The sequence below is a fragment of the Colius striatus genome, chromosome 4, assembly GCF_028858725.1.
Source record: "Colius striatus isolate bColStr4 chromosome 4, bColStr4.1.hap1, whole genome shotgun sequence".
NCBI lineage: Eukaryota > Metazoa > Chordata > Aves > Coliiformes > Coliidae > Colius > Colius striatus.
In genome coordinates this window covers 66,818,045-66,842,700 of record NC_084762.1, presented here as the reverse complement: position 1 = coordinate 66,842,700, position 24,656 = coordinate 66,818,045, and the positions used below count along the sequence as shown (strand labels likewise).

General features: G+C 35.6%; 1 protein-coding gene across 2 annotated transcripts in view; it reads right to left on the bottom strand.

The window, feature by feature from the left end:
• Positions 1–664: 664 nt before the first annotated feature.
• The window catches only part of ZC2HC1A (zinc finger C2HC-type containing 1A), a 36,862-nt gene continuing 12,870 nt past the window's right edge, over positions 665–24,656 (bottom strand). The window contains exons 2-10 of one of the 2 annotated variants that reach the window (XM_061995091.1): positions 24,295–24,368; positions 23,473–23,589; positions 23,133–23,268; positions 19,732–19,880; positions 18,744–18,846; positions 17,780–17,888; positions 11,650–11,769; positions 6,984–7,091; positions 665–6,327 (exon numbers count right to left, since the gene is read on the bottom strand). In XM_061995091.1, the coding sequence (XP_061851075.1) occupies positions 6,138–6,327; positions 6,984–7,091; positions 11,650–11,769; positions 17,780–17,888; positions 18,744–18,846; positions 19,732–19,880; positions 23,133–23,268; positions 23,473–23,589; positions 24,295–24,368 (1,106 nt within the window). In that variant the 3' untranslated portion in view covers positions 665–6,137. The remainder of the gene's footprint in view (positions 6,328–6,983; positions 7,092–11,649; positions 11,770–17,779; positions 17,889–18,743; positions 18,847–19,731; positions 19,881–23,132; positions 23,269–23,472; positions 23,590–24,294; positions 24,369–24,656) is intronic. The other variant, XM_061995090.1, reaches the window with a different exon arrangement.

Here is a 24,656-nt window from a genome sequence, read left to right as displayed (position 1 = left end):
TTTCCTCTAAAAGAGGAAAGAAAAGAGGTATTGGTCTCTACTCATCTCTATTTACAAAAGAAAAACTAAAAAAAACTGAAATAATTATTCTGATTTATGCTCACACAAGTGAATTTTACAGGACATATATAACTTCTCCTTTTTTTCCCTGTTCACTTATTTCATCAACAAAATAGTGCTCTAATTTCACAGTGAAGAAACCCAGACCAAGCTTAGGTACTATACGTTACTGCCTTATTAAAAGAAAAAGGAAGAAAGAATATTTACTACAGGTATCACAGTGAGACTCTATAAATACATTACACTCTGGAAGAGATACAGAACTAACTTTACGTATGCAGATCACACTGATAAATATGTGGTGTAGAGTAGTTTTCAATGTGACTGAGGAATCCAAATCTCATCTTGCTAGTTAATTAAAAAAATCCTCTATCCTTTGAAAAGGAATAATGAAGTAGTTCTCTCCCAAACACTCGGAGAAGACAGTGGATGGTCCTCCCACCAGGTTTGGTGTATTTGACACCAAAGATAGCACAACATTCAGAAGGTTGAAATATTCTCTACCCCTATATTATTTAAGACAATTTCACATCTGGGTACAAAAATATGTGCATCACAAATGGTTTTATTGGCATATTCACTTTATTATCAACAAGTGGCAAATCAGCATTAAGTGGTGATTTACAGTTATTAATCATAACATAATTGACACTTTAAAATAGAACATAATATACCAAGTAAGATGCAAAGAAACCCAAGAATTCTGGAAAAAAACAACCATGGATGGTTACAAACACACAAATTCAATGTTCTGAGGGGCAAGGCAAATATAATATACGCAACGGGCAAAATTAAGCACCTCAAACACATGAATGAATGCTTCATTTAAAAACAAGGAACATCAATAAATAAACTTACGAATACACATATTAAGTATCATATGAAGGCTGAACACCAAGCATTAGAACAATCATATCAAATAGGTATTGTAACAGTCATTGAATACTGGGTGCTTTGCAGATCAGACCCAAATCCATTCAAACTTCTGCCAGAAATCTAAATATAGACCTATGGTAAATCACCTGCCACTACTTAGAACTTAAGTTCTACATTCAGCTATATTAACTGAATATTTGATTTGCTGACTCAAAAGCACATTGGAGAAATATTATTTCCCTATTAATTTTTGTAAAGAAGAAATACCAATTAACATAAAATCTGCATAAGCTGTTTTCTGGCAACATGAAATGGAATGGGGCTAAGTAGGATCCCTTAGAAATGTATATTTTGGAATGACATTAAAAAAAACCCAAACCAAACTACAACCCACTGAAACAGTATGCAAGAGTAACCTGTTATATTGACAATACTGGAAAGAAAATATAAACCAAGTAACTGTTGAATACAGATGGAGAATATTTTACCTATCATTTCTTCCAATATCACAATTAGGTAACTCAAACCTTACCCAGCAAGTTGAAAAAAAAAAAACCAAACAAAACCAAACAAACTAGCAACAAAACTATCACAAGTTAAAATGAGCTGTACTTGAAAGGCAAAACAATTATTTTCACCAGTCACCAAAACCAATTTCACAAAAGATGAAAATTCTACCCTGTCACACAATCCAAACAGCTCAGTCAAATTGAAAAGAAAGTTGCAAAAAGTGTTCTTACAAAACATAAATTTGTCAGCCAAGACTAAAATAAAACTTGCTACAAGCCTTTTGTTTGCACATATACAGTCTATGTGATGGAAACTAGTACTTCTTGAGAACCTCACAACACAGACACCACCATTTCATACTATAAGTACATAGCCTACAGCAGTGTGCACTGCTACGTGCCTTGCTTATTAGTGTTTAAGCTACTGCAGTCGTACCTTCTTCCACTGCACTGCTAAGCGTGAAGCCATCCACTTCGGACACTGCATTTCAGGCACGAAGTCTCAGTTGCAGGGGTGACTTGGGCGCTGGCTTCTCGGACGGCAGCGCACTCCCGTGACGCTCACAGTCCAGGTCGGACCTCTCGCTGCTGCTCTGCGCACCTGGCCCCGCGGGGCGGCTGCGCCCGAGCACCATGGAGAGCTCCGGGGCCGGCCCGTCGGGCTCCGCCGCCGAAAGGCCGCGCTCGGGCGGGCTCGACGAGTTCTGCCTCAACGTTCCTCTCGTGGGTACGAGCTGAAAGGGCGGTAAAGTGCCTTCCCATGCCCCACCTTCCCGGAGCGGCGTGCAAGACCAAGGGTGTAAGTTATCTATATAACCATATACTTAAGTTGTCGTTTACTTAGAGATGTCAGTTCTGAAACTAGCCAGGGCGTGAGCATCATGCATAAATATAAACTTGTGTAAGATACATCACATAAAGATTAAGCCTTCTGCTATGTTGTTTTTGCTATTGAGGCTGGTATTTCTCGTAACTCCATTGCACTTGTATTAGTACAGTTCCAATGATCCTGAAACTCCTTTCTAGCACAGATATCCCTTGTGTAACAGATATTCCCCAAAACAGAATGGGAATGCAAACACTCTCAGGCCAGACCTCAAAACCAGCCTTTCCTTGCAAGTCCCTTGCTTTTATATGGGACTTTACATTTGACTTTTTTGTGTTTTTTAAAGGTTTTTTTTTTTTTATTGACTGGAAGAATCTTAGGAAGCACATTAGGAAGATACAGTGGCAGATATTAAAAAAATCAGAGTCTTAGGGGCAGACATCGGTATAGAAATCTTTAAAACAATCATGTCAATACATTTCGCTTTTAAATGGCTAGAAACTACATTAGTCTACTGACTGCTGCTTCATTATCTTCCAGTAGCACTGAGTCCTGTTTTCTATCAACTCTGCTTTGGCAAAACAACTTTCTACATATGTATAACTTGTGAGTTCTCACAAAGTACATGTGTGAGCTCACACACACCCTCTATACATACACACACACACTGGAAAGATAGATGCTAAACAGAGTAATTATATCATCCTAATTTTATACATGAACTCTAAGGAATTTAAGCTTTTAAGATAAATATTTACCAACAAGGCATCCAGAGGATGACACTAGCTAAGTTTAGACTCATCAGTGAAGTGCGGCACCAGTGCATAGTTCATCTAGGGGTTTTATCTTTGCAATCATCAGTATGTTGATTCTTGAGAAATTTTGGAACATTCTCAGTATACACGTATCTCTCCATTCTTTTTCCTGCCATGACAAGCAAGGCATAAAAGCATAGGGGAGGGCTGGGGCAAGAAACTTGGACTTACGTTGTTAATAAATTTGGGAACTTCCTGACACACATACCCAAAGATACAAAATTCAGATTCTATCTCCCTTAACAGTCTAATTTAAATGTAACACATTTGTTTCTTACGTTCAGTTCCACAGGGGCATTACAAAACCAAAGCTACTGCTTCCTAGCAAGCATTCCATGGAGATGGAATTACGGCAATCTGTGCTGATAACCTAACACAACCTACCGTGTGTAACAGCAAAGACTTTAGAAACCTGTCATTCAGTAACAAGACCAGATAAAGTGGAAATGTACTAGGCCTCCAATAATCTCACTATACAGTAGTAAATAACACAGTCAATTATATTTTCATTACATACTATCCAATGTCACTAGCAACAGTCATTTCTGTTTCACCACACCTCCTTGTAAGACCAAATTAAAAATTCAGGAAATCTTTCTAAAATTCCTCTTTCAGTTCAGGTTAATCCCCTGTCTAGTCCTTGCTACCAATCACAGAAGTGTAAATGAAGTAAATGATCTGTCACTCAAGTAATTTACTAAATGCTGCATTGGAAGCAAAGAGCTACACCAACAGCTCAAAAAGCAGAAATTAGGGTAACTGTATAATTACTCAGCTGTGGATTGATTTGAAGCTATCAAATCTGCCACCTACAACTCAAAGGAGAAACACTCAATATGTTTGGGTTTTTTTTTTCTAGACAGTTCCTGGAAAACCTGGCAAGTATTTAGTTCCTTTCTAAATTATCCTTTTGTAGGAAGAACTTTCAATAAATTGTAAAATGCATTTTTCCAGCAGAAACAAGAACTGGAAATTGATCATGTCACACAAAGGAATAAATTTCTCAGTAGAATCACCAACTGATCAACTAACAGCACTTGTATCTTTGTCGATGGACACTCATGTTGCAATAATTCAGTCTCCAGACCTCCATGGCCCAAGCCTAGGGCAAATTTTCTAAAGTAGGCTCATCTATGCCCAGGATTCGGGATTCCAGTTTTTCCAGGTACAGATATGAATGTGCCCAAATACGGACTCTAGAACCTAAACTTCTTAGAACATAATTTGGACAAGATTTGTCAGTTCAAATTATAATTACCAGTCAATCCTACTATGTTCAACAAGCAGCTTATGCATATTATAAGAAGACTATACTGAAAGATAACTTCTAAAAATTACTTTATATAACAACTGTAAGACAATTCCACACTGCTACACTAATTCTAAAACATCAGTAGTTTGTATCCTGCAACTTGACTACATCAAGTCTCTTAAACCTCTCTTCCTCCAAGACCTCCAAGTACCTGCTTTGGAGATGCTTTCCTTCAATCATGTTTTCTTCAAAATCGTCCCCATTGACAGGAATCACAAGTTTTGAAAAGGCAAACAGTGACCATAGAACAACAAACAGGCAAACAACTATAATGGAACGCTACATTATATTTTGCATAAGCAATAAAGAAGTTACATGAATTGATACTAATGGTGTTTGTGATCTGAAAGTAACCATTTCTGACAAAAAACATGTATTTACTGTGGGAAAGGCACAAGTTCTTTCAGATTGTCCTTTTACAAATAACTAAGATAGTGCTGGTACTTCAAAGCAAAATTTCACCAAATTACTACATTCAGGTACAAAGCAAGTGATTTGGCTTGTGAATGGTTTTATTAGCCTCTACAATTTATAAAAACAGCAATTACTTTCAGGACCTGACCCTTCTACTCAATGAATTAATGCGAAGTTTGTTAACTAACTTGAAGAGGCTGGCGTTTAGAGCCTAAGGATACAGGAAACTGAAAAATAAAAAACGTATAACACATAAATCTCTGGAGCAAAGTTATTCCACTACACACTCATATGTAAGCTGTGTTATTTGCACAGGAATAAGAATAAAAAAGTTAACTTCTTGCATCAGGTTATACTGCTGTAGTAACATACATTTTTATGGAACTCTTTTTTTGTACTGGATACATCAAGAATGCTGTTTTCAAAATAAGAGCTCAACATTTAGGTAGGATAGGCATAGACTTTGTCTCTCCTTCAGGAAATGAGGGAAGGAAAAAAAAAGGAGCAAAACCTTTAGATATGCTAGTCATGGTGGAGGACTGGTGGAAGACAAGTATTTCTGAACAAAAGGAACTTGATAAAATGATGGTACCATATTTGTCCTTATAAACACTGTAAAAATATTAGTATGTTCTTACTGGAAAATGAAATATGGAAAGCCACAAACAAAATTTTGCTTTTTTCACACGTGAACAGAATTCTCAGGTAATTTTTCCACTGCGATTGCTTAAAAAAAAAATCCTAGAATTAGCTGGAAAGTCTCATTAGAATATTACTGGTAAAGAGTTTAAAGGGATCCAGAGTTTTTGCACTTTTAACTAGGAATTTATAAGCAGTTGCTCATATTGTTTTCACTTAGAGCATCTAAGTTACTGTCACATATGAAGGAAATGCCTCCACAAAGAGAAGCCCAAGTTCTTCATGGCTAGTTCCCTATGTGTAAGTATTATCCTACATAAGCGATTTAACTAATCCTTTATCTAGTAGGATTTACAAGAAAAATAACATTGAACCACTTCTGCTACCTAAGTTACTTAACATGGTTTTACCTTAATTCTAAATATATCCAAGAGAGATTAAAGACTATTTCCTTGAATGGCACAGTTTCAGGTACCTGCTATTTGTATATACAGTATATATATATATATATATATCTGCTCATAAATAACTGTAACTAGAAGATTGCACTCTGAAAATTACAATATGATCATTTCAACATGTTTGCAGCATGAAGTCAAACTGGAAGAAGTGCACTAGCATTCCACGCAGCAGTACATAGCAGATGCTAATAATTTCTCATTTGCTTTTTGCTTTTAAGAACATGTTCACACAACCATTCTTCGTATTCCACACTCACAGCAAAACTTTGCCCATTCCACTGGGTACCTTGTTCCACACTCATAGCAGAACTTTGATAACTGTATGGGTGAATTTCCTTCGCTGCCTTTTGAACTTCCTCCATTGACTGAGGATGGGCAGTCTGCACTGTCGTATCCAATTTTAGGTCCATCAGACCTAAAAATCCCCAGATAAAGAACTGTCAGTGTAACTTAACGTCATATTATTCTACTCCTTGCAGTGAATTACTGCATTGTTACTGTCATTTTCATGCTTACATTTCCATTCATTTACAGCAGTATACTCTATAACTCTACCCAGACTTCCTTACTTATCTCCAGATACTCACCTTCCCTGTAAGAAAACAAACAAAAAAAAGGCCAAAATTTTAGAAGCCAGATCAAATATCTGACTCACTAGTAAGATTAACTGGAGCGTTCGAAACCATAAAACTCAGCTTGTTAAAGTATGAAAGGGTAAAACAACAATACAATTTTTATTGCACCCTTTAAAAGGGCAGACCACTGATAATTTGTGTGCTTAGCATGCAAATTTCATTCAATTTCAACTGAACCACTTGCTTCTATTTGAAAGACCATCCACTTATTTTTTTCAACTGCTCCTAAAAGGTTTTGGACATTTATAAGTCTTCTGCACACATCTGAGACAGATGATGATAAAGGTGTTCTATTAGAGGATAAATATGTAAAATACATTATCTAAATAATATTGACCACTGCAGTGAACAAACTCTTCCCCAACTTCTTTTGCAGTAAGTACTCCCCTTTAATGAAGATTCTATTGCTAATGAAATCCACAAAGTTAAAAGCTACCTTGAGTAACTGTCTGAATTGCTAGTTTTTCTTCTGTTTGTTAGAGCACCCGTGCTCATGGTTCTTGCCACGCTAGGAGGGGTTGATGTCCGTGTTTTTGTTGTGCTTCTGAAATAGAATAAATATCTGATGATTTATATACACATATAAACATATACAAGAATATGCATTTACAGATTATATTAAAAAATATTACAACAATTTACACATCAATCAATTGTATGAAAAATATAACTTATTTCCTACCAACAGCAACAGCTTTGGAATGAACTTTCATGGTTTGAAATGAATAGAGAGCAGGTGACTGCGGGACTTATCAGGGTTTTTTTTTATAGAATGTAAAAGGGATACCATACTCTTCGCCCTTTGTAACTCATATGAAGTGAGTCACAAAGACTTTTTTTTTTCTTCACAGCCAGACACTTTGTTCAGGATACATCCTTCTCATATAATGCTGGACATGCTCTTTCTTCAAAGAATAAACATTATATTTATAAAAACAAAGAGATGAGGAAGAAAGGTTTATCCAGCTGGGTATTAGGGTCTCATTTTTTTCTAGCTTGTCACAGTGTTCTTAAAGTTAGCTTCAACAGTTTGACCACATAGCTGTGAAAGCTGCTTTCCTCAAGACTCCTGGATTTTATGAGAAGCCAGTATGCAATGAATCATTGAACCATAGAATGGTAGGGGTTGGAAGGGATGTGGGCAGCCTGCTCCAGGGCTCCCTCACCCTCACAGTGAAACAGTTTTTTCTTATGTTTAAATGGAACTTTTTGTGTTCCAGCTTCATCCCATTACCCCTTGTCCAGTTGCTAGATAACACAGAAAAACCTCCTGACACCCACCCTTTAGATACTTGTAAATATTAATGACTAGCACATCTTATACAGAACATCTAACTGCTTGCTTTGAAGCAAGAATCCCCTGAAAAATCCAAGTAACACTAAGAAAAAGAGATAGAAGGAGGCATCCTTTTATCATCAGTGACTAAGGAGAGAACTTTTCATCATTGCTGACTGGGATTTTCTTATTTGGCAAGACCTCAATGACTATGAAACCTCATGCATAACACATCAAATTTTTCTGTTTTCATTCTTGAACACCAAAGAACAAATGGCATTAGAGTTAATACTAGCTCACATACATTTTTTTAAAAAAATTAAAACAAGATTCCATTAAAAACATTAGCAACCAAGAGCCCAACCAGCAACAAAATAACAACCTAACTGCTCCTTTCAGAATTTTAAGCAACCTAGTCTTGGTTTTCAAAGTATGTATAAGGAAATGTAACTTCTGATGCAACTAAGGAACAATATAGCAACTCCCAAATTTTAGACATGTTGCATAACACTTTTCTTCCTTTATGTTATGAGTGTAGGCTAAAGATGGTTTTCCAGTTCCTTCCATCACTTAAACACAACAGTGGAAACGTGATGACATGAATAAGCACAAAAGTGGAAATCAGGAGCTAAATTTAAAATATATTATACCTGATTTAATCCTATTTAACTATTTCAGTTTAACATGAACAGCTTCCACATGCAACAGGTAGAGTGTCTTTTGGTTGCCTGTCTGATAACTTATTTAACAAAGAAATTCTAAAGAGCGATTTGGTTTTTAAAAAACTAAAATAAAAAGATTACTGTGCAGACTGAAAAGCACTACATAAGCTGTAGTAGAATTAAAACCTATTAAAAGCTATATCCATCTTTCAAAAGTTAGGGTTCCAGGATAAAAGTTCAAAACGTAATCTAAATTATCCTGTTAAAAGTATGCACGACAGCATAGATGCTAAATAGTCCATCTGATGTTATTTCTCCCATCTTGCTTTACACTGATGAGCGACATTTGCTTAGAACTGAGTAAAATTCCTGAGAGCTCACTTGTGGAAAGAACATACTGGACTATTACTTTACTTGTTACAGGAAGCTAGAAAAGCATATGAAGAAAAATTCAGCACAGTAATGGTATGGATCACTATGGATCAAAGATGCTCAGCCAGCAATGTAAAGGACAGAAGTGAATCTCAATTCCAGTTTAGAATACTTTACATAATTTGAAAGATATTTTTGAAAAGTGTTACTGAGTTATCTCTGAATTTTCAACTTTGAACCAACATACCACTTTTTCCAAACTAACAGAGTTGCTTAAATTGAAGTCCCTTCAGGGTATACTTTGAATCAATTGTTTTTCAAATAATGCTAGAAGCTCTAGATATTTGAAATAAATTAACATGAGAAATTGTCCACTATTTTTTCCTGTATTTTGCCTGTTAATTTCTCTAAGATATGTATAATATATACCCTCATCTCACTAGGAACTCTGAAAATTCATCTTATGCTTTAATGCTACGTGTATACTAGAGAAATTTCCCAGAAAACAAGGCCTTAAAAACATGATTTGTATGGTGTCTAGTACAGCATTTAGGTCACTGATTGAACTAGGGGCAGAGGGTGGTGAATCAAAATATTGAAGTCACACTGAAAGTGCACTGTCAACCCTGTCTAAGGAGGGAAGCAGAGTCCCATGAACAGATAAAAGGTTTCATTAAAGGTTTAACAGGACATCATGATTCTGAAATGTTAAAACATAGCTTTTTTGCATAATTTTGGCAGATTTATTTTTTCCAATCAAAACCCCAAATCTGTTTTGAGACTAGAAATTTAAATACAAGTCTTGTGACTGCAATGATTTTTGCTATCTTTTCCTGCCATTAACAGAACTAGCAGGCTGATGCTGTCTACAGCTTTATCCATTCCAGATCTAAACACATAATTAGCATCAGGTTTAATGCATATTTGATGACAAATCTTGAAATTCTATCCTTAAGTTGCAATCTGATCTCTAGGGAGAGATGGATGTCTTCAAACAGAATCACACACTCTTGATTATCTCCACAGCTTGGTCTCTTCCTATCTGTTCAGCCTCTGTCAGTTATACTTTTCCAGTTCTGTTGTTTTTTATCTGTGGTTGGATTTTTTATTGTTTGCTTCTGTAAAGCTATATAAACCCTTCTTCTAAGTTATGTCATGTGAAGTCTTAATGGAGTCTCACAGCAGATAAGGTTGAGTACCCATGACATCTTGAACTCTTAACATCTCAACATACCTTTAAATACATTTGTTATCTACTCCCAATTTCCAATATGATGGATGGAACAGTATTTTCCTTCTTGAAGCCGTTCATGTCGTACATCTACTTGGATTACCACTGCTTACAAATTTGCCATAGAATACAAAAATACTGTTTGATTCCTAGGGCGTTTTCAGATATTCGTGACAGCTTTCATTGTCACCCAACAACAGCTCATAGTTCTGTGCAAAATCATAAAGTTCCTTATGACTCATGGCATGCATGTCAAAGTCCAGAAACTTTTGCCATAAACTGTGACCAGTCACATAGCTATGTTGAATTTAAAATAGTTAGTAGCTATGCACATCTGTTGATGCTATTGTCATAAGCCTGACTGAAGAAGCTCCTGCACGGAAGGCAGGTTTAACATTTGAATAAGAACAATAGTGATGTTATGAAAGAAAAAAATTAGTACCTATATTCTTAAGGAAGTTCTCTCTTGAAGAAAAATTAAATCACTTCTCTATGTTTAGAGCCTGTTGTAAGCATGTTTAAAAACTCTTTAAGCCAATTTCTCACCATCTCACCACGATAGTGATGTATTATAGAACAAAAAAGTGACCTAATTTTTGATGGTTCACAGGATTTACAGCTCTAACCAAACAGACAAAGGAACAACACCACAAAAATGCTGCTTATCTAAAAAGACCTTCCCCCTCTTTCATTCCTTTTGCTTCTACAAACAGAAACCCAAGTTCAAATACTCTGGCCTTGTCTAAAAGATACTTCACCTTTGGTTACAACATAGAAATGGCACTAACAGATTTAGACACTTTTCAGTTATTTTAAGCATTACATTCCATGTAATAAAATTCCATGCCACATAATTCATTGCTAATTTAACTTTTGTAACACGTTTTAAGGTACTGATTATGAAGATCTAGCCCACTTTAATTGCTTATCTTTCAAATTATATCAAAGTGTTAATTACAACATAGGATCTATTTTCTTTTTAAAAGATTGGAATATCTTTTCTTCTGAACTTAGATCTTAAACTTGTTGCATATTCAGAAACCTTTTTATAATGCAAGGTAGACTTAATACAAGACTTCACCTCTCATTACAAAGTCTGTCTTGCCTACACTCTTGGACCACCACGGCTATCTTACAGAAGTAGGAAACACATAAATAATGACTTTAAGATAATAAAATTACTTTGTCATAAAATATTTACCTGCAAGGCAGACATTTGTAAAGTTAGCAGGCTTAAATGTTTACTTCAGTTTTACATATGCAAATTCATTTTTACCTCAGGTTTACAAAGACAGTTCATTACTCAGCCCATAATCAATCAAGGACAGGAAATCAAATGTGAGAGAAGTCTTCATCTTTCCTGTCCTACTCTAAACCTATTTACCTAGCATGAAAGAGGTGTTTGTCTAACTATATGTATGTATACACTTTTCTCCTATAGCATTTATGTTGAAGATATACTGGGCAGCAGATGTCTGCCAAGTTCACACTTTTACTATTCCAATGCTTTGGAGGAACATTTCTGCAAGAGAGATAAACCACACTGATTTGTAATACTTACTTCTTTATAGGCAACAATTCATTTGGTCTTTTGACGGTAATGTCTGTTTGTGTATCAGTGTCACAAAACCTTTGTACATTTCTTCCAGTTCGCAGTGGTGGGCCTAACTTGTCCATCTTACTACTAAAATATATAAAGGGGTACTCATAAGGAGATTGCTAGATTGCTATACAACTTATTGAAACAAACAAACAAACAAAAAAGGTATGCATAATTAAGTACTTATATTCCCAAAGAATTCTCATTGACTTAAAAAAAAAGTACATTTCAGACCTTAAATAATCCAGTAAACAAAATGGGTTTGCTTACTTTAAAGAGAAGACAGTTAGAAGAGATTAGGTTTCTAATGTCTTCTTCTTCATTTCAAACAAAACAAAAAACTAACGTCAGTTTATCCTCACTGTCTGCACAATGCACGCACATTTGGCCTTTTTTCTGTCAATAATAGCTTTCATAATGTCAAACTTACCACATCTAGAAAAGGTGGCTCATAATTACAAATCATAGTAACTTTATTGAGATATTAGAAAGTAACAGAGATGTAAGTAGAAGCCTCCTTACCTTTAGAATTAGTAAGAAGGAATTTTTCCTTTTTCACTTTTTTTTTTGTTGTTGTAAAGGTTGAATATTGTGCTTAGAAAGAATAACATGACTTCCATTCTCTTTTATGGAGATGAGAAAGGAAGAGAAGAATGTCTGAAGAATATCCAACTTTGTTTTAATATCAAAAGACCTACTCACAATAGACAGTACTATACACATAGGCAATACTTTTTCACTATTTACAACATCTCCGAACCAAAAAGAATTTAAAAAGAATAAAAATAAAATTTCAAATAAATAAAACATTAAATAAATAAATAAATATCAAAATCCCTACCAAAATAAAACACACCACCATCCCTCCTACACATCGTCATAAGGAGAACTGCAACTTCTGAGAAATCACAACTCATATTAGAAAAAAAATTGAGTTCTGTATTTTTTATCATCTTGAACCACAAAGTAAAACCTGCAAAGAGTGTATTGAATCCATTGTATCTCCACTCCAATCTCAAACATACAACTGAAGTTTCTTCTGCACAAAAAAAGCCTAGTAACTTAATGGGAAAATGATGACAGAGTATTTTAATTGATCTTTCTGAAATTAAAGAGCTAAAAGAACAAACCAAGGAAGATTGATGGAAATGTCTGGGTAGTTGAAACTTAATTCTTCTGTAAGTTTCTCACCTCTCAAAAGTCGTAAGTAAAACAAAAAACAAGCAAAACCATATTCTCATACTGAGAGAAATAATTTCTTAAAATCACTGTGCAGTTTTCTGATTCTTGTCACACAGTCTTAAACTACAATGCAAAGAACACTACGAAATTGCTGTCAAGGAAGCATATTCTTTTCAAAACAACTATATGGATAGGCTCTTGTTTATACCTCCAACATCATTGTAGAGGGAGTATGAAAACTATTATATCATCACATTAAAACGCACAGATTCTGCAAAGTTTGCAATACAATTTGGTTTTCTGAGAAGCTTCTGGTATGAAGCTTGCAATTCACATTACATCTTTAAAGTAAATGAAGTTTCCCTATAAGGAAGAAATATTCAGCAATACTAAATTATATTACTTCATTATAAAGTCGGTAGGAAACACTGGGATTTCAGTCTTGGCAATTTAGCCCCAGATAATGCAGTCTATGAGGTAAGTTCCCCTATAGTTCCTCTTCCCACTCCTTCTCCCAGTGTTGTCGTTCAAACTAATTAACTCAAGAAATATTTAATCAATTCCTCATTGACCACATATATACTCTTTAGACATTTCCCAAGGACTGAGAAGCAAGACTGAGGTCTTTGACGGTGTAAGACACATACTCCAGCCTATCACGATTTTCTTACCTTTTTTCTGAATGTTCAACAATTTACCAACATGATCTGTGAACTCCAGGCACCTACAGCGTAAAATACCAAAGGCAACCTAGAAGCAGTCAAAATACTGGCAAAATAAAGAACTACAGTATTCTTCCACACTTAAAAAACCCAAAACTAAAACTCTAAAGCTGATAGAGCCCTTCACATACTAATGAAAAAAAAAAGTAAAATCATAAGAATCTTCTGAAATGCAAACACCAGCAAAACAAGTTCTTATTTACCTTGATTTCAACAAAAAAAGCTGTCTAAGTTATAGTCTTAATGAAAGGAACAAGATATTTTTAAAAATATGTCTTTAAACGCTACATATGCTGTATAGGAAATGTGTAAGTGAAATCTAGAGTTGAACAGTACCAGTTAGGCTGTGCCATTCACATTACATTTCAGTTGCAAGGCAGTACTGGATGTGTTACTACTAGATACAATCCTCAGAAGACATAACTTTGATCAGCTTAACACCAACATATTTCATCCCAAAATTAAAATAAGGGTTAATTTCCCATCACATAATTTTCTAAGTCATTACTGTTTATAAATGAAATATGCATAGGTAATTAATCTGTACATGCAAAAGATCCCAAGCTGGCCATGAACAGTGATGCCACGTTCTGCTAGGTGAAACAGTTAGCATATGGGGTGGAGTCTGCTTGTTTGCTTAGCCTTAGGATAGGGAGAGGAACCTACCCAATTTTTTCTCCTCAAGATCAGATTACTTCTGACAGCTTACTAGAACTGTCCTACCCTTGAAGGAATGTAAAAGAGCGCTAAGCTCTGTATTCTTACAAAATATATATCAAACTTAGAATCTTAACATGATTCACTATCAAAATATAGGCCTATCTGACCTGATCTAGGTGAACCTGCTTCTGCAGGGGGGTTGGATGGATTAGATGATCTCTAAAGGTCCCTTCCAACCCCTACCATTCTATGATTCTATGACTAACATATTTTTTTCCCCAGCTCTTCAATATCAAAAAGACTACATTGTGTTTCCAAGCAAGTGAATGAAGGGTTTGCTACCAACTACAATAGTCACAGGCTACTCTTGCACTCTCCCTTGTTTCTCCAGGACTCAGAGATTATGCCCTTATGCAACACATCCATTAACGCTTATAACTCGTTGTGCTTTTATTATGGCCAGACAGAAAAAGAAAACTCTCACAGCAGAGCTCAGCTGAAATCCTGATCTACACATACAAGGTAAGCCACAGTAACCTAGGCTATCTATGGTGACAATGCTGTGACATGCTCTCACATTAGTTCTTTATTCAGGTATTAAAAAATAGTTCAAATTTTAAAAAGAAATCATATATAAGCGATTTCACAAAATTTCATGGCATTTCTATTCATACAATAGAAAAATTTATGTTGTGATACTGAAGTTGAACTTTATATGAAATGAAGTCAGGAACTAGTTACAGAACTTTTGTAAAACTTTTTTTTTTACAGGAACCTTTACAGAGCTAAACACCTTAGAAATCCAGTTCAATCAGTTACCACAAATGCACCAACAGCTTCATGTGCCTGCCACAGTAATTTCAGGCAGCAGTTCAAGAGTGACACCTAACGAGAAAGAGGGAAACTGCATGCCTGTGTATTTTAACCACTGGCTTTGCACAATTTAATTGTAATTCTATTAAGCTCTCTGCCAAATCAATTCAGGCAAAAATGGAAGGTTTTGCTTAACTAACATTAAAAAAAAAAAAAAAAAATACAGCTTCTCTTATAGCAAACTGCAGGTGCTTGTTTCTTACAGGAAAATTTGGAATTTACCCTGGTCAAAAAAGCATGCAGGCTCTTAAATATTTGCCAAGAAAAAAAAAAAATCACTTAACACTTAACATTCCATTTGAAAGAATGCCCTTAATATGACACTGTTATCAGTAAATCTTAGTTCACTAACAACTCAGAAGGATGAGCATGACATCTTACAGCATGGTCTCTGCCTGACTTAAGTACAATAGAATCTTAGGTCTCATTCTATGGAACATCATTGCACCAGTTAAATCATACAGACAGCAAAATAAATACTTCTTGTTTCATCCTAATGAAGGTTAGTTTGGTAAAATTTTAAAAGCGCTTTTATTTTATAATGTAGTTCTAGGTGCAATCAGCTATAGTCTAAATTATAAGATGTGTTAGTATTTAAAATCTACATCGATATTGTATTAACTATTCTCGCTCTCTGACTTAGGATGTTGTCTGTCTCAGTCCCTGTTCTGATACTGTTCTGTAGGTATTTCAACAGAACTCTATGTACTTCTCCCTCATATCCCAGTACTAAGGCTGAGATGATTAAGGTCAAATAACAACCAATGTTAAGCATGTAACTCTTCCATGTTGTACTTGCTCCTACATCTCTGCTGTAAACCTAACTCCTGACAAACTCGGTCTCAGGACTGAATGCAAACTGGCTAGACGAACAAGAAAGAATTGCTAGGTCTCGAGTATCACTTGGGAAAGCAATACACTTAACAGCCATCTATGAGAAGACTGGTTAGCATGAGCAGCAAGAAATTATAAGGACTAGTTGGCAAAGACAAGAAGAGAAGTTTTTTACATCAGAAGTGAGAAGGACTGTAAGCAGAAACACACTCATCACATCTGAACTCTTAGAAACTGGAAACTGTGTAGGCAATTAAGTGAGATTGCAAGCCAAGCTAACATTCACTGTCTCTCAGCAGAGATCATTATCTGAGAGCTATGTCAACCAGAAGTCATTTATTTGTTGTTAACAGCATGTGTCAACAGAGAGAACGTGTGCAAACATCTCTCCATCTATTAACTGCTATTTGGCTTGGTCACATTGCAGTTCTCCCTCCAAGCTTCAGAACAGAAAATGGAAGACTACAGAACAGAAAGTAGTAATTGCACTGCAGTGAGCAATTGCCTAGTAGAATTAAACAGAACCTCCTTGTTAAGAAGTGGAGACCAAAATCTGTGCCTTCTCACAAATCAACACTGTCAGCAATTAGGAACTCTGGATAAACTGAAAAAAGCCTTTCCCAGAAAGATGAGATTCACTACTAGGGTCGGAAACATGCCTTCAAATTATCTCAGATGACTGTTTTGCTGTGGTTTGCAGATCTCCTTGTTTGATACTTATCCATAGATGTTAATTCAACTTCTGACAATGGAGAAATGGGATATAAAAATCAGTCAATGAGTAACAGAGGGCAGGATTTTCCTGACAGTCCAAGCATAGACTTTGTATGAGTGGGTAGAGCAAACAGGGACAGAACTGTATCCTCATGCTACAAGTTATTAGGAGGGAGATACAGCAGAACTATAATTTCTAGTTGTGCGCGACTTGTACGACAATAAAAAAAAAAGCAATAAATTAAAAATCACGAGTTTTACGTAATTAACAAAGCTGTCCAGCTCCATGACTTCTCTCAATGTTCTGTTTCTTCTTCACAAACTTAAGCTATTGTTTTTCTCCACTTTTTACAACCTTTTCCGATCTGATACTCATTTTTATAGGGATAAGCGTTCTTCAATCAACAATTAGCAATAGCTTCTCTGATCACATCTTGGTCCTCCTCAAACTTCTGCAAAGTTGCACTACTTATCTTCAATCCTCCCCATACATTTCTTCTTTGAGATAGTGTGCACTGACTAGCCCACCCAGCAAAGTACCAACTACACCAGTACTTTCATTGAACTCTAGAATCTACAGCTACTGCTTCTTGGTGCTGTTGAAGGGAGGGCATTAGTTTCCATTGCTTTGTTTGTGCTCATTCATTGTCTCTGGAGTATTCTAAGATAGGAAAGAGAAGAGGGAAAGTAGGCATCCTTTTTTGCTAAGAGTAAAGATCCTGCCACAATTGGCTTGTTGTATTAGGCAGAGGTCTCCTTTATTTATTTCCACAAATTGACAGAAATCATGCCTAATGTTTTCTCCTCTAAGTCTCTCCACTTTTACAAAGGAAAAAAAAAATATAGCTCCAATCAATTCTGCATATTCTATGACTTTTATATCTACATTATATCTATTTTTATCACTTGACCTCCTTAGAAAATGCATCTTTGCCTGCTGTAATGTTCCTTAGACATTGGTTATAAATAAAAAATAGATTCAAAATACTGCACCTCCGAAGCTCACAGGAAAATAAAAAAAGTGAAACAGACCACAGAGACTTCTAGAACTAGCACAACATTAATATGAAATAAAGCATAAATGACAAAATTAAATGGAAGCTTACCCTGCTTGTGGGTTCACCATTCCCAATGAGTTTTTATGAGATGGTGATAATGTCTGAATTTTACTTCCACTGGATCCAGATGAAGATGGTGCTTTACTCAGAGGGACACCTTGCAGTTGAAAGCAAGCATGGAAACAGAAGCATGGAAATACAAGAAAATGAAAGATTTTGCTGCTGGAATGACACCATTCATTCTACATATTTTTAACTGTAAAATTCCAGACAAGAGTTTTAGAAATATCAATATTTCTAGTGTCAAGTGTCAAGATGTTTTCTATTAGAAAGAACATTATACCTCAATTACTTCAGAAATAAAGTGGAAATCAAAGAAGTCTAGAATGCCAAAGTATGTACAGACAGAACATGTTTTCTATCAGATGACATCTGAAATCAGTGTTTGTATAATTATAGTATACACAGCTTGATTATATATTTTCATCAACTCATAATCACATTCAGCATCCAAATCTGTTATAGAATTATAGAACAAAAGAAATCTGATGTGAGAGATCAGTATTCAATACAACTACACATTACTAAGCAGAAGGATTCAGAAAAAAATTAATTTGACCTGATATATTTACAACTGAGGAGAAACCTATGTGTTTACAAGTTTTGTCAGACAGATGCCAATCAGTGCCCCTTACAACTTTACAAACCACTACATCAATTTCAACAATAAAGTATACAAACATCACATATGTAGTAAGCAAAAAAAAAAAAAACGGCCCCAACACAGCTCACAAAAACATTGATAAAAAAACCTATTATGAAAACCAGGAAGCATCATATTATCCACTCATGTAATGCTGAACTCCTATGAATTTTTTTACTTCATCAGTTTAAACCACTGGACAATGCCGTAGAATTCCTTCCACCTACTCAAATCATACAATTTTTACTGTATGGTTTGAGAACTAATATTTAGAAAGAAAATGGAAAATTCATAACATTCATCCCATACCTACAACAGTTTTGCTAACGCCACTGGGCTGTGGTAAACGTGATGACGATGACGGTGGCGTCGATCCTACAGAAGCCGCCTTCTTAACTGCAGCAGGTTTGTACTGTAACAAAATACAACCTAGAAATGTAAGCAATTAAATCAAACTATCTATATAACATGATAGGTAGTTATTTCAGGTACTGTAAGAAAAACAAACAATGATTACCTAGTAGAGAAACTGCTTCTGGTCTGAGATGATGCAAATATCTTCCACTAGTCTGCTTTCTTATACGTACAGGTGATGCCAGCAGAAAAAGGTCATCTAACTGAGTGGGGTTTTTTTTTCATCCAATTGTACGTCTCATGTATTTTCTGCTTTTCTACAGCTATTCTCATCTTTTTCCATAGCTGTCTTACAAGATTAACATTATCACCTCACGGAAAGTTAATTTTAAAAAGAATATTGAAAGGCAGCATCATTTTTGTCTTTCAAATCTTACTTTCACCTTTGTGCTCTGGATCAGTCCCAGTACTGATTCAGAATATAGTGCAAGAATCACTAACTGCTTGTGTCTGTCTAACTCTTCATAGCTTCCAGAAGAAAGAATGTTACCACTAAATGAAAACACACATATATACTTTAATCCTCCATTTGTTTCTGTCATAAACTACTGCAGCTCTTACCTTACTGTGCCTGAATTCCTCTAAGCTTCTAATTTGTCAAAATATTGCTGTCAGTCATCCTACAGTTGCACAACAGAAATTAAAATTTCTTTACAAATATTGCATCTCTACTTCCTGCTCCTACCCTTACCTGCCATTTCAACAAATCTCTGAACTGCATTTATCATTGGTTTTGGCTTTACAACTGCTGTCATCTGATTTATGGATCTCTTCAACTCTCATGAGAAAGCAAAAATCTCTTTCATGTTTAGTGCCACACTATTTAACGAGTTCGATTTCTGTTGAATACAAGCTACAAGTTAAGAAAAATGTCATAATTCACCTGTGTTCGAGTAGGAAGTTTCCCTTTGGTATCAGCTGCCATTTTCCCTTTATTAGTAATACGTGCTGCTTGCTCCTTACAGAAATTGATGTGCCTGTCAGCTGCATTTTCATTAAATCTCCTCTGACAATAGGGACACTGAATGTAATCTTAAAAATATAAACAAAATTTACATTAATACACTGCTTTTTAAAATAAAGTATTTTAAAGCCTTTCAAATACCAGATCCAATGCCATCCAAACAGAAAATTAAGGCCTCTTGACTCTGAAAAGGAAATACAGATTACTGGGAAAAAAAGAATATTGTCCACATGTAACAAAAAAGACCTTTCCTTTTTGACGGATAAAAATGAGAAGAGTGCTTGAGGTTCAGAACTAAGCTAAGAAAAATCAGAAACACTTGAGAGATGCTAAAGAGGTATATAGACATGGCAGGGATATCAGCTGGAAAAAAAACAGAAAAGAGGGCAAACCAATTAGACAAAACCAAAAAAGAAATTAAGCATATTTCAGTCAAAAATGCATTAAAACCTTTTCCATATAAATAGCAAAAGACAACAAAATCTGTTTCCTGTGGCAATTTTGAAAGGATTGAGAAGTACTAACTGCAATATTGGAAATAATTAAAAATTTATTTTAAAAATTGGAGATCTAACAAAAAAATGTCCAGGAATTAGAGGAAACACAGACAAAACTAAGATATATCTATAGAAATATGCAAAATCGGGTAATTGGTGGCTGTATTATCTTGAAGATTAATTTAGTCTCGTTACAAACAGTACCAGTTGCAAAAAACATTATTAATACTGGGGGGAAAAAAATCCAGAAAGACTAGGTAAGGGTGAAAAATACAAAAAGATATATCTCTTAAAATACATTGACTTTGGAAAGTAAAATGTTTGGATGACATTTTGGGATCGACATTTTATTGTCTAGAGGTATAGATCCTGAATTCCCCAGATTAGAGTATTCAAAACCATGTACACATCCATTTCAGAAGAGTTGGACACTGGCAAAGCAGGCTAAATTAGTATGATCCTAGGTGATTTTTAGAAATGTATCTAAGAAAATGAGGAGACATTCGACAGTCTCCAAGATTATAGTTAGATATTATACAATCCAACATAAGATATAGATTACGTGTTACTACTCCAAAAGCAGCAGATCTGGCTTAAGTACCTACCTCTTCAAATTAACAATTTTGAGTAAATAAAGTGATGTAGCAGCCAACAAACCATGAACTGTGACCCAAGAAGTGTGAGTGAAGGACATAGGAAGAACACAGCAATCCTTCAGAGAAGTGATAGCATGGGAATCTCATGCGGTAACAACAATGACTTTGTATTTATATAGTTTACATAAACACAACTACTGTCAGAATATTCAAACATAATCTATACTTTAAGAGACAAACTCAGAAGCAGAAGAACTATAGTATCTATGTAATCAAACCAAGATAGGCCCAACGTCTAAAATATTAAAAAAGCAAAATAGGTGAATAATGCAGCTATGGAAGCCCCTAGATAATAAGAAAAGCCATTTCTAGCTGGCATACAGCTCTGTTTCTGTTGAAGACTTTCAAAGCCCACTAAAGTAAATGGATCAGACTGTAGGGGATTAATGTATACTCTTAAGAATCAGGGATTGTCTCTTCATTCTTTTGCAAAAAAGCTTAGCATCAGTCAGCCACCTGGCTATCTGGAAGTTGTTTGTACTATCAAGAACTTTTAAGAGTCAATACTAAGCTTTATAAAATACAAGATAATAAAAATAAGAGGGCAGTACACATATGAAGTGAGGTTCGATGCAAATGAGGTGACTTAAGGTCCTTCTTAGTCTTTCCTTCCAAGGAAAAGGTGGAACAGGAGATCGAAGAACCAGCAATACTGCTTGTTTACAAGCTCAAAGCACACAATTAAGTAGGAAATATTAACATAGAACTCTTTCTGTATAAAGGAAAAAGACCAGCAGACAGTTAAAAATAGGCCAGCCAAAGACAGAGCTCAGTAAGAGGGGATGGATACACTCCGTGACCCTACACATAATTCTCCCTCCTACACATAAAGGAGAAAAGGAGCAACAGTTGCCTCTGCTCTGTTTTTGTTCTATTCTGTTTGTGAGAATAAAATCCACTGATCAATTCACATATCTTCTCTTCATTCCTGTTTCACTCCTCCTAAGTCTTACTCACGGTCACAGAATGAAATCAGGAGACTAAACCCAGTAAGGCTCAGCTTGGAAAAAGGAAAATGGAAAGAGAAATACAAGTACAATATCTCTTCTCTTCCCTTTACCTCCTTTCTGCTTTAAAGTGGACTAAATAGAGTTATTTCGATTTGCTTCAAATTAATTTGTAGTCTCTGGAATCAAGGGAGCATCATTTTAGTAGCTCTTCCAAGCTAGATTTAGTTCTAGGCTCTTCTGCTTGCAATTCAGAGTTTATACAATTAGATTCTTAATGACGTTTCCATGATCAAGCCCTATGCTTCTTTTCCTCAGTGATAGCTATTGGTTTTACTTTAAAACGCATACAGCATTTCAAGATAGTGTGTACTGAATGCTGAATGATTCTAATTCACTTCTTACTATGAATGCACAATTGCAATCCTAATACTGGACTAACATATTTCCTGTGGACAAACAAGGTAGGGAACACTCAGTACACAGCCAGGAGCAAACATTCTTTTTCCATTTTTCCCAGTCTTTCGGAAAATAGCCATTGGGCTGATCAAATGGGTTAGCCCTTACGAGAAGCAGAAGAAATATATTCTCCAACTTATTTACCACATCATAGAAATTAAAAGTGTATTTCCTTCTCACTCATATCAGACCACTTCAATATGTTACCCAGTCTCAGTTCTGAATGCACCTATGTTAATACAAATCCCACACATCTATACAAGTACCCCCACCACATGAGGAAGGATGACGTGCACACTAAAGCACACTCTGCATGTATGAAACTAAAAGTGAATTCAGCAAGAAGTGTGAGAGATGATATTTGAAGATCATCGCTGTTGTCCGTTCCTACAATGTAAATAGGTTGTGGGTATCCAGCATTGGCAGCTAATTAAAAAAGGTAGTCTGCATTTTCTGAGCAGTTCCGCTGCTGTGGGCAGAAGCAAACTGTTGAAATAATTTGTCATGCCTATGGTTTGTAAGATAGTAGCAAGTACATAGCAAGTTGGTCACAACTACCTTTTGATGCATTACAAACAAAGTTATGGTCTTTGAAAGCTACACAGGATGTTAGCCAGTCACAAAGCAGCATCTGCATAGGGATAATCAGACAGTCACCTTCAAGAACTCGGGAATATTGTATTCCAAAGTCCCTTCCAATTCAAATTTTTAAATATTAAGTTTAAGAAAAAAGTATCTAAGAACTTGACTGTTTTACATACCAGGGTCATATGATGGTGGAGGTGGGGGAGGGAGTTTTCCACCATCTTTAAGATTAAGTCCTTTGGCTGCTCGTATAGTTGCTATGAATTCCTCATGTTTTCTTCTCCAGTTGGAAGGTTTCTTGGGTGGTTCTGGCTAAGAAGCCAAGAAGAAAGAGCTTTATATGTTTGAAGCTCTTACTTCAAGCTAAGTGCACACCTTAGTTTACTACACAACATTATATTTACACTTCTTCCAGATTCTACTTGGTCTAATTACCACAAATTGTCAGCAAAAATAAGCCTTATTATAATGCATAGATGGTTTGCCTAAAATGTTCATATGTAAATTTTAACGTACCCGTGGCTTAAGAGGTTTTACTGTGGGAATGTCAGTTCCTTCTGCTCTCTGTCGGCTGGAATCAAATGTCTTCCTTTTCTTGGCAGAAGTTTTTTGGCAAATAGGTCCATGTTTTTTCTACAAGCAGAAGAAAAATTAAAGGAGAATACAGAACTTTGAAAAAGTTATTTGCATGCTATTTCCCTCTTTCTTTATATGCCATTCTGCAAACAAGGCACAACTACTTTCATTCAAACGTCTATGCCAGACATTACTTTTAAAACACACATACAAGAATTCACGAATGCACAGACATGGTCACAAAAAACTTGGGCAATGAAAAGTAGGAGCCATCTGTATTTGCTCCTTGCAAATATCAAAATTATGGTAGGTAGGCAGGCAGCATTTGCTTTGAGGCAGCATTTGCAAGACAAATCAGAGGTGTCTGAAATCCATGTTCACATTTAAGGAGAGAGGAAGTTCTATTAAGCCTGGAAAATACAGTATTTTGAAGATGGGTAACCAAATACTTCATTTACCAGCTGAGACTGCATAATGCTAGGGCTTGCATCTGCAGAGGCAAGGAATGATTCTCTGACCCTAGAGAAGATGCTTTTATAAGCATGTATTTTCAGAAAGTTATGGGATGCTGACATACAATTAAGCTCCTAAGGAGCTTCAAAACTGAGACAACCAGAACAAATAATTATTTTGGGGAAAAAACCCACAAAAACCCTACCAAAGTCAAGCATCTACACCTACTTTAATTAACTATACTGATCATGGCTTAACTTTCATATCAACTTGTCAGATCTAAAAGCCAACAGTGCTCGTGCCACTTACCAGTGCTGCTGGAAAGAAAGTCCTTCCGCAAATCCTACATGGCAACAGATCTCCAGTTTGGACTGTAACCTCACCTTAAAAAAAAAAAAAAAAAAACCAAACATATGTCTTAAAGAAAATTTGTTTAAATGAACAATAAAAATGTCTTCCTAGATTTCTGTGATTCTCACGTATTTAAGCAATAATAACAGTCGATACTGTAAAATTATACCGTCTCTAAACCATGCAGAGACTATGCTGATCAAAGAGGAAAAGATGACACATGAGTCCTTATGTACTTCTGGAAGCAGTCACTCACAGAATCATAGAATCATTTTGGTTGGAAAAGACCTTTAAGATCATGTCGCCATCAATTCTGACAA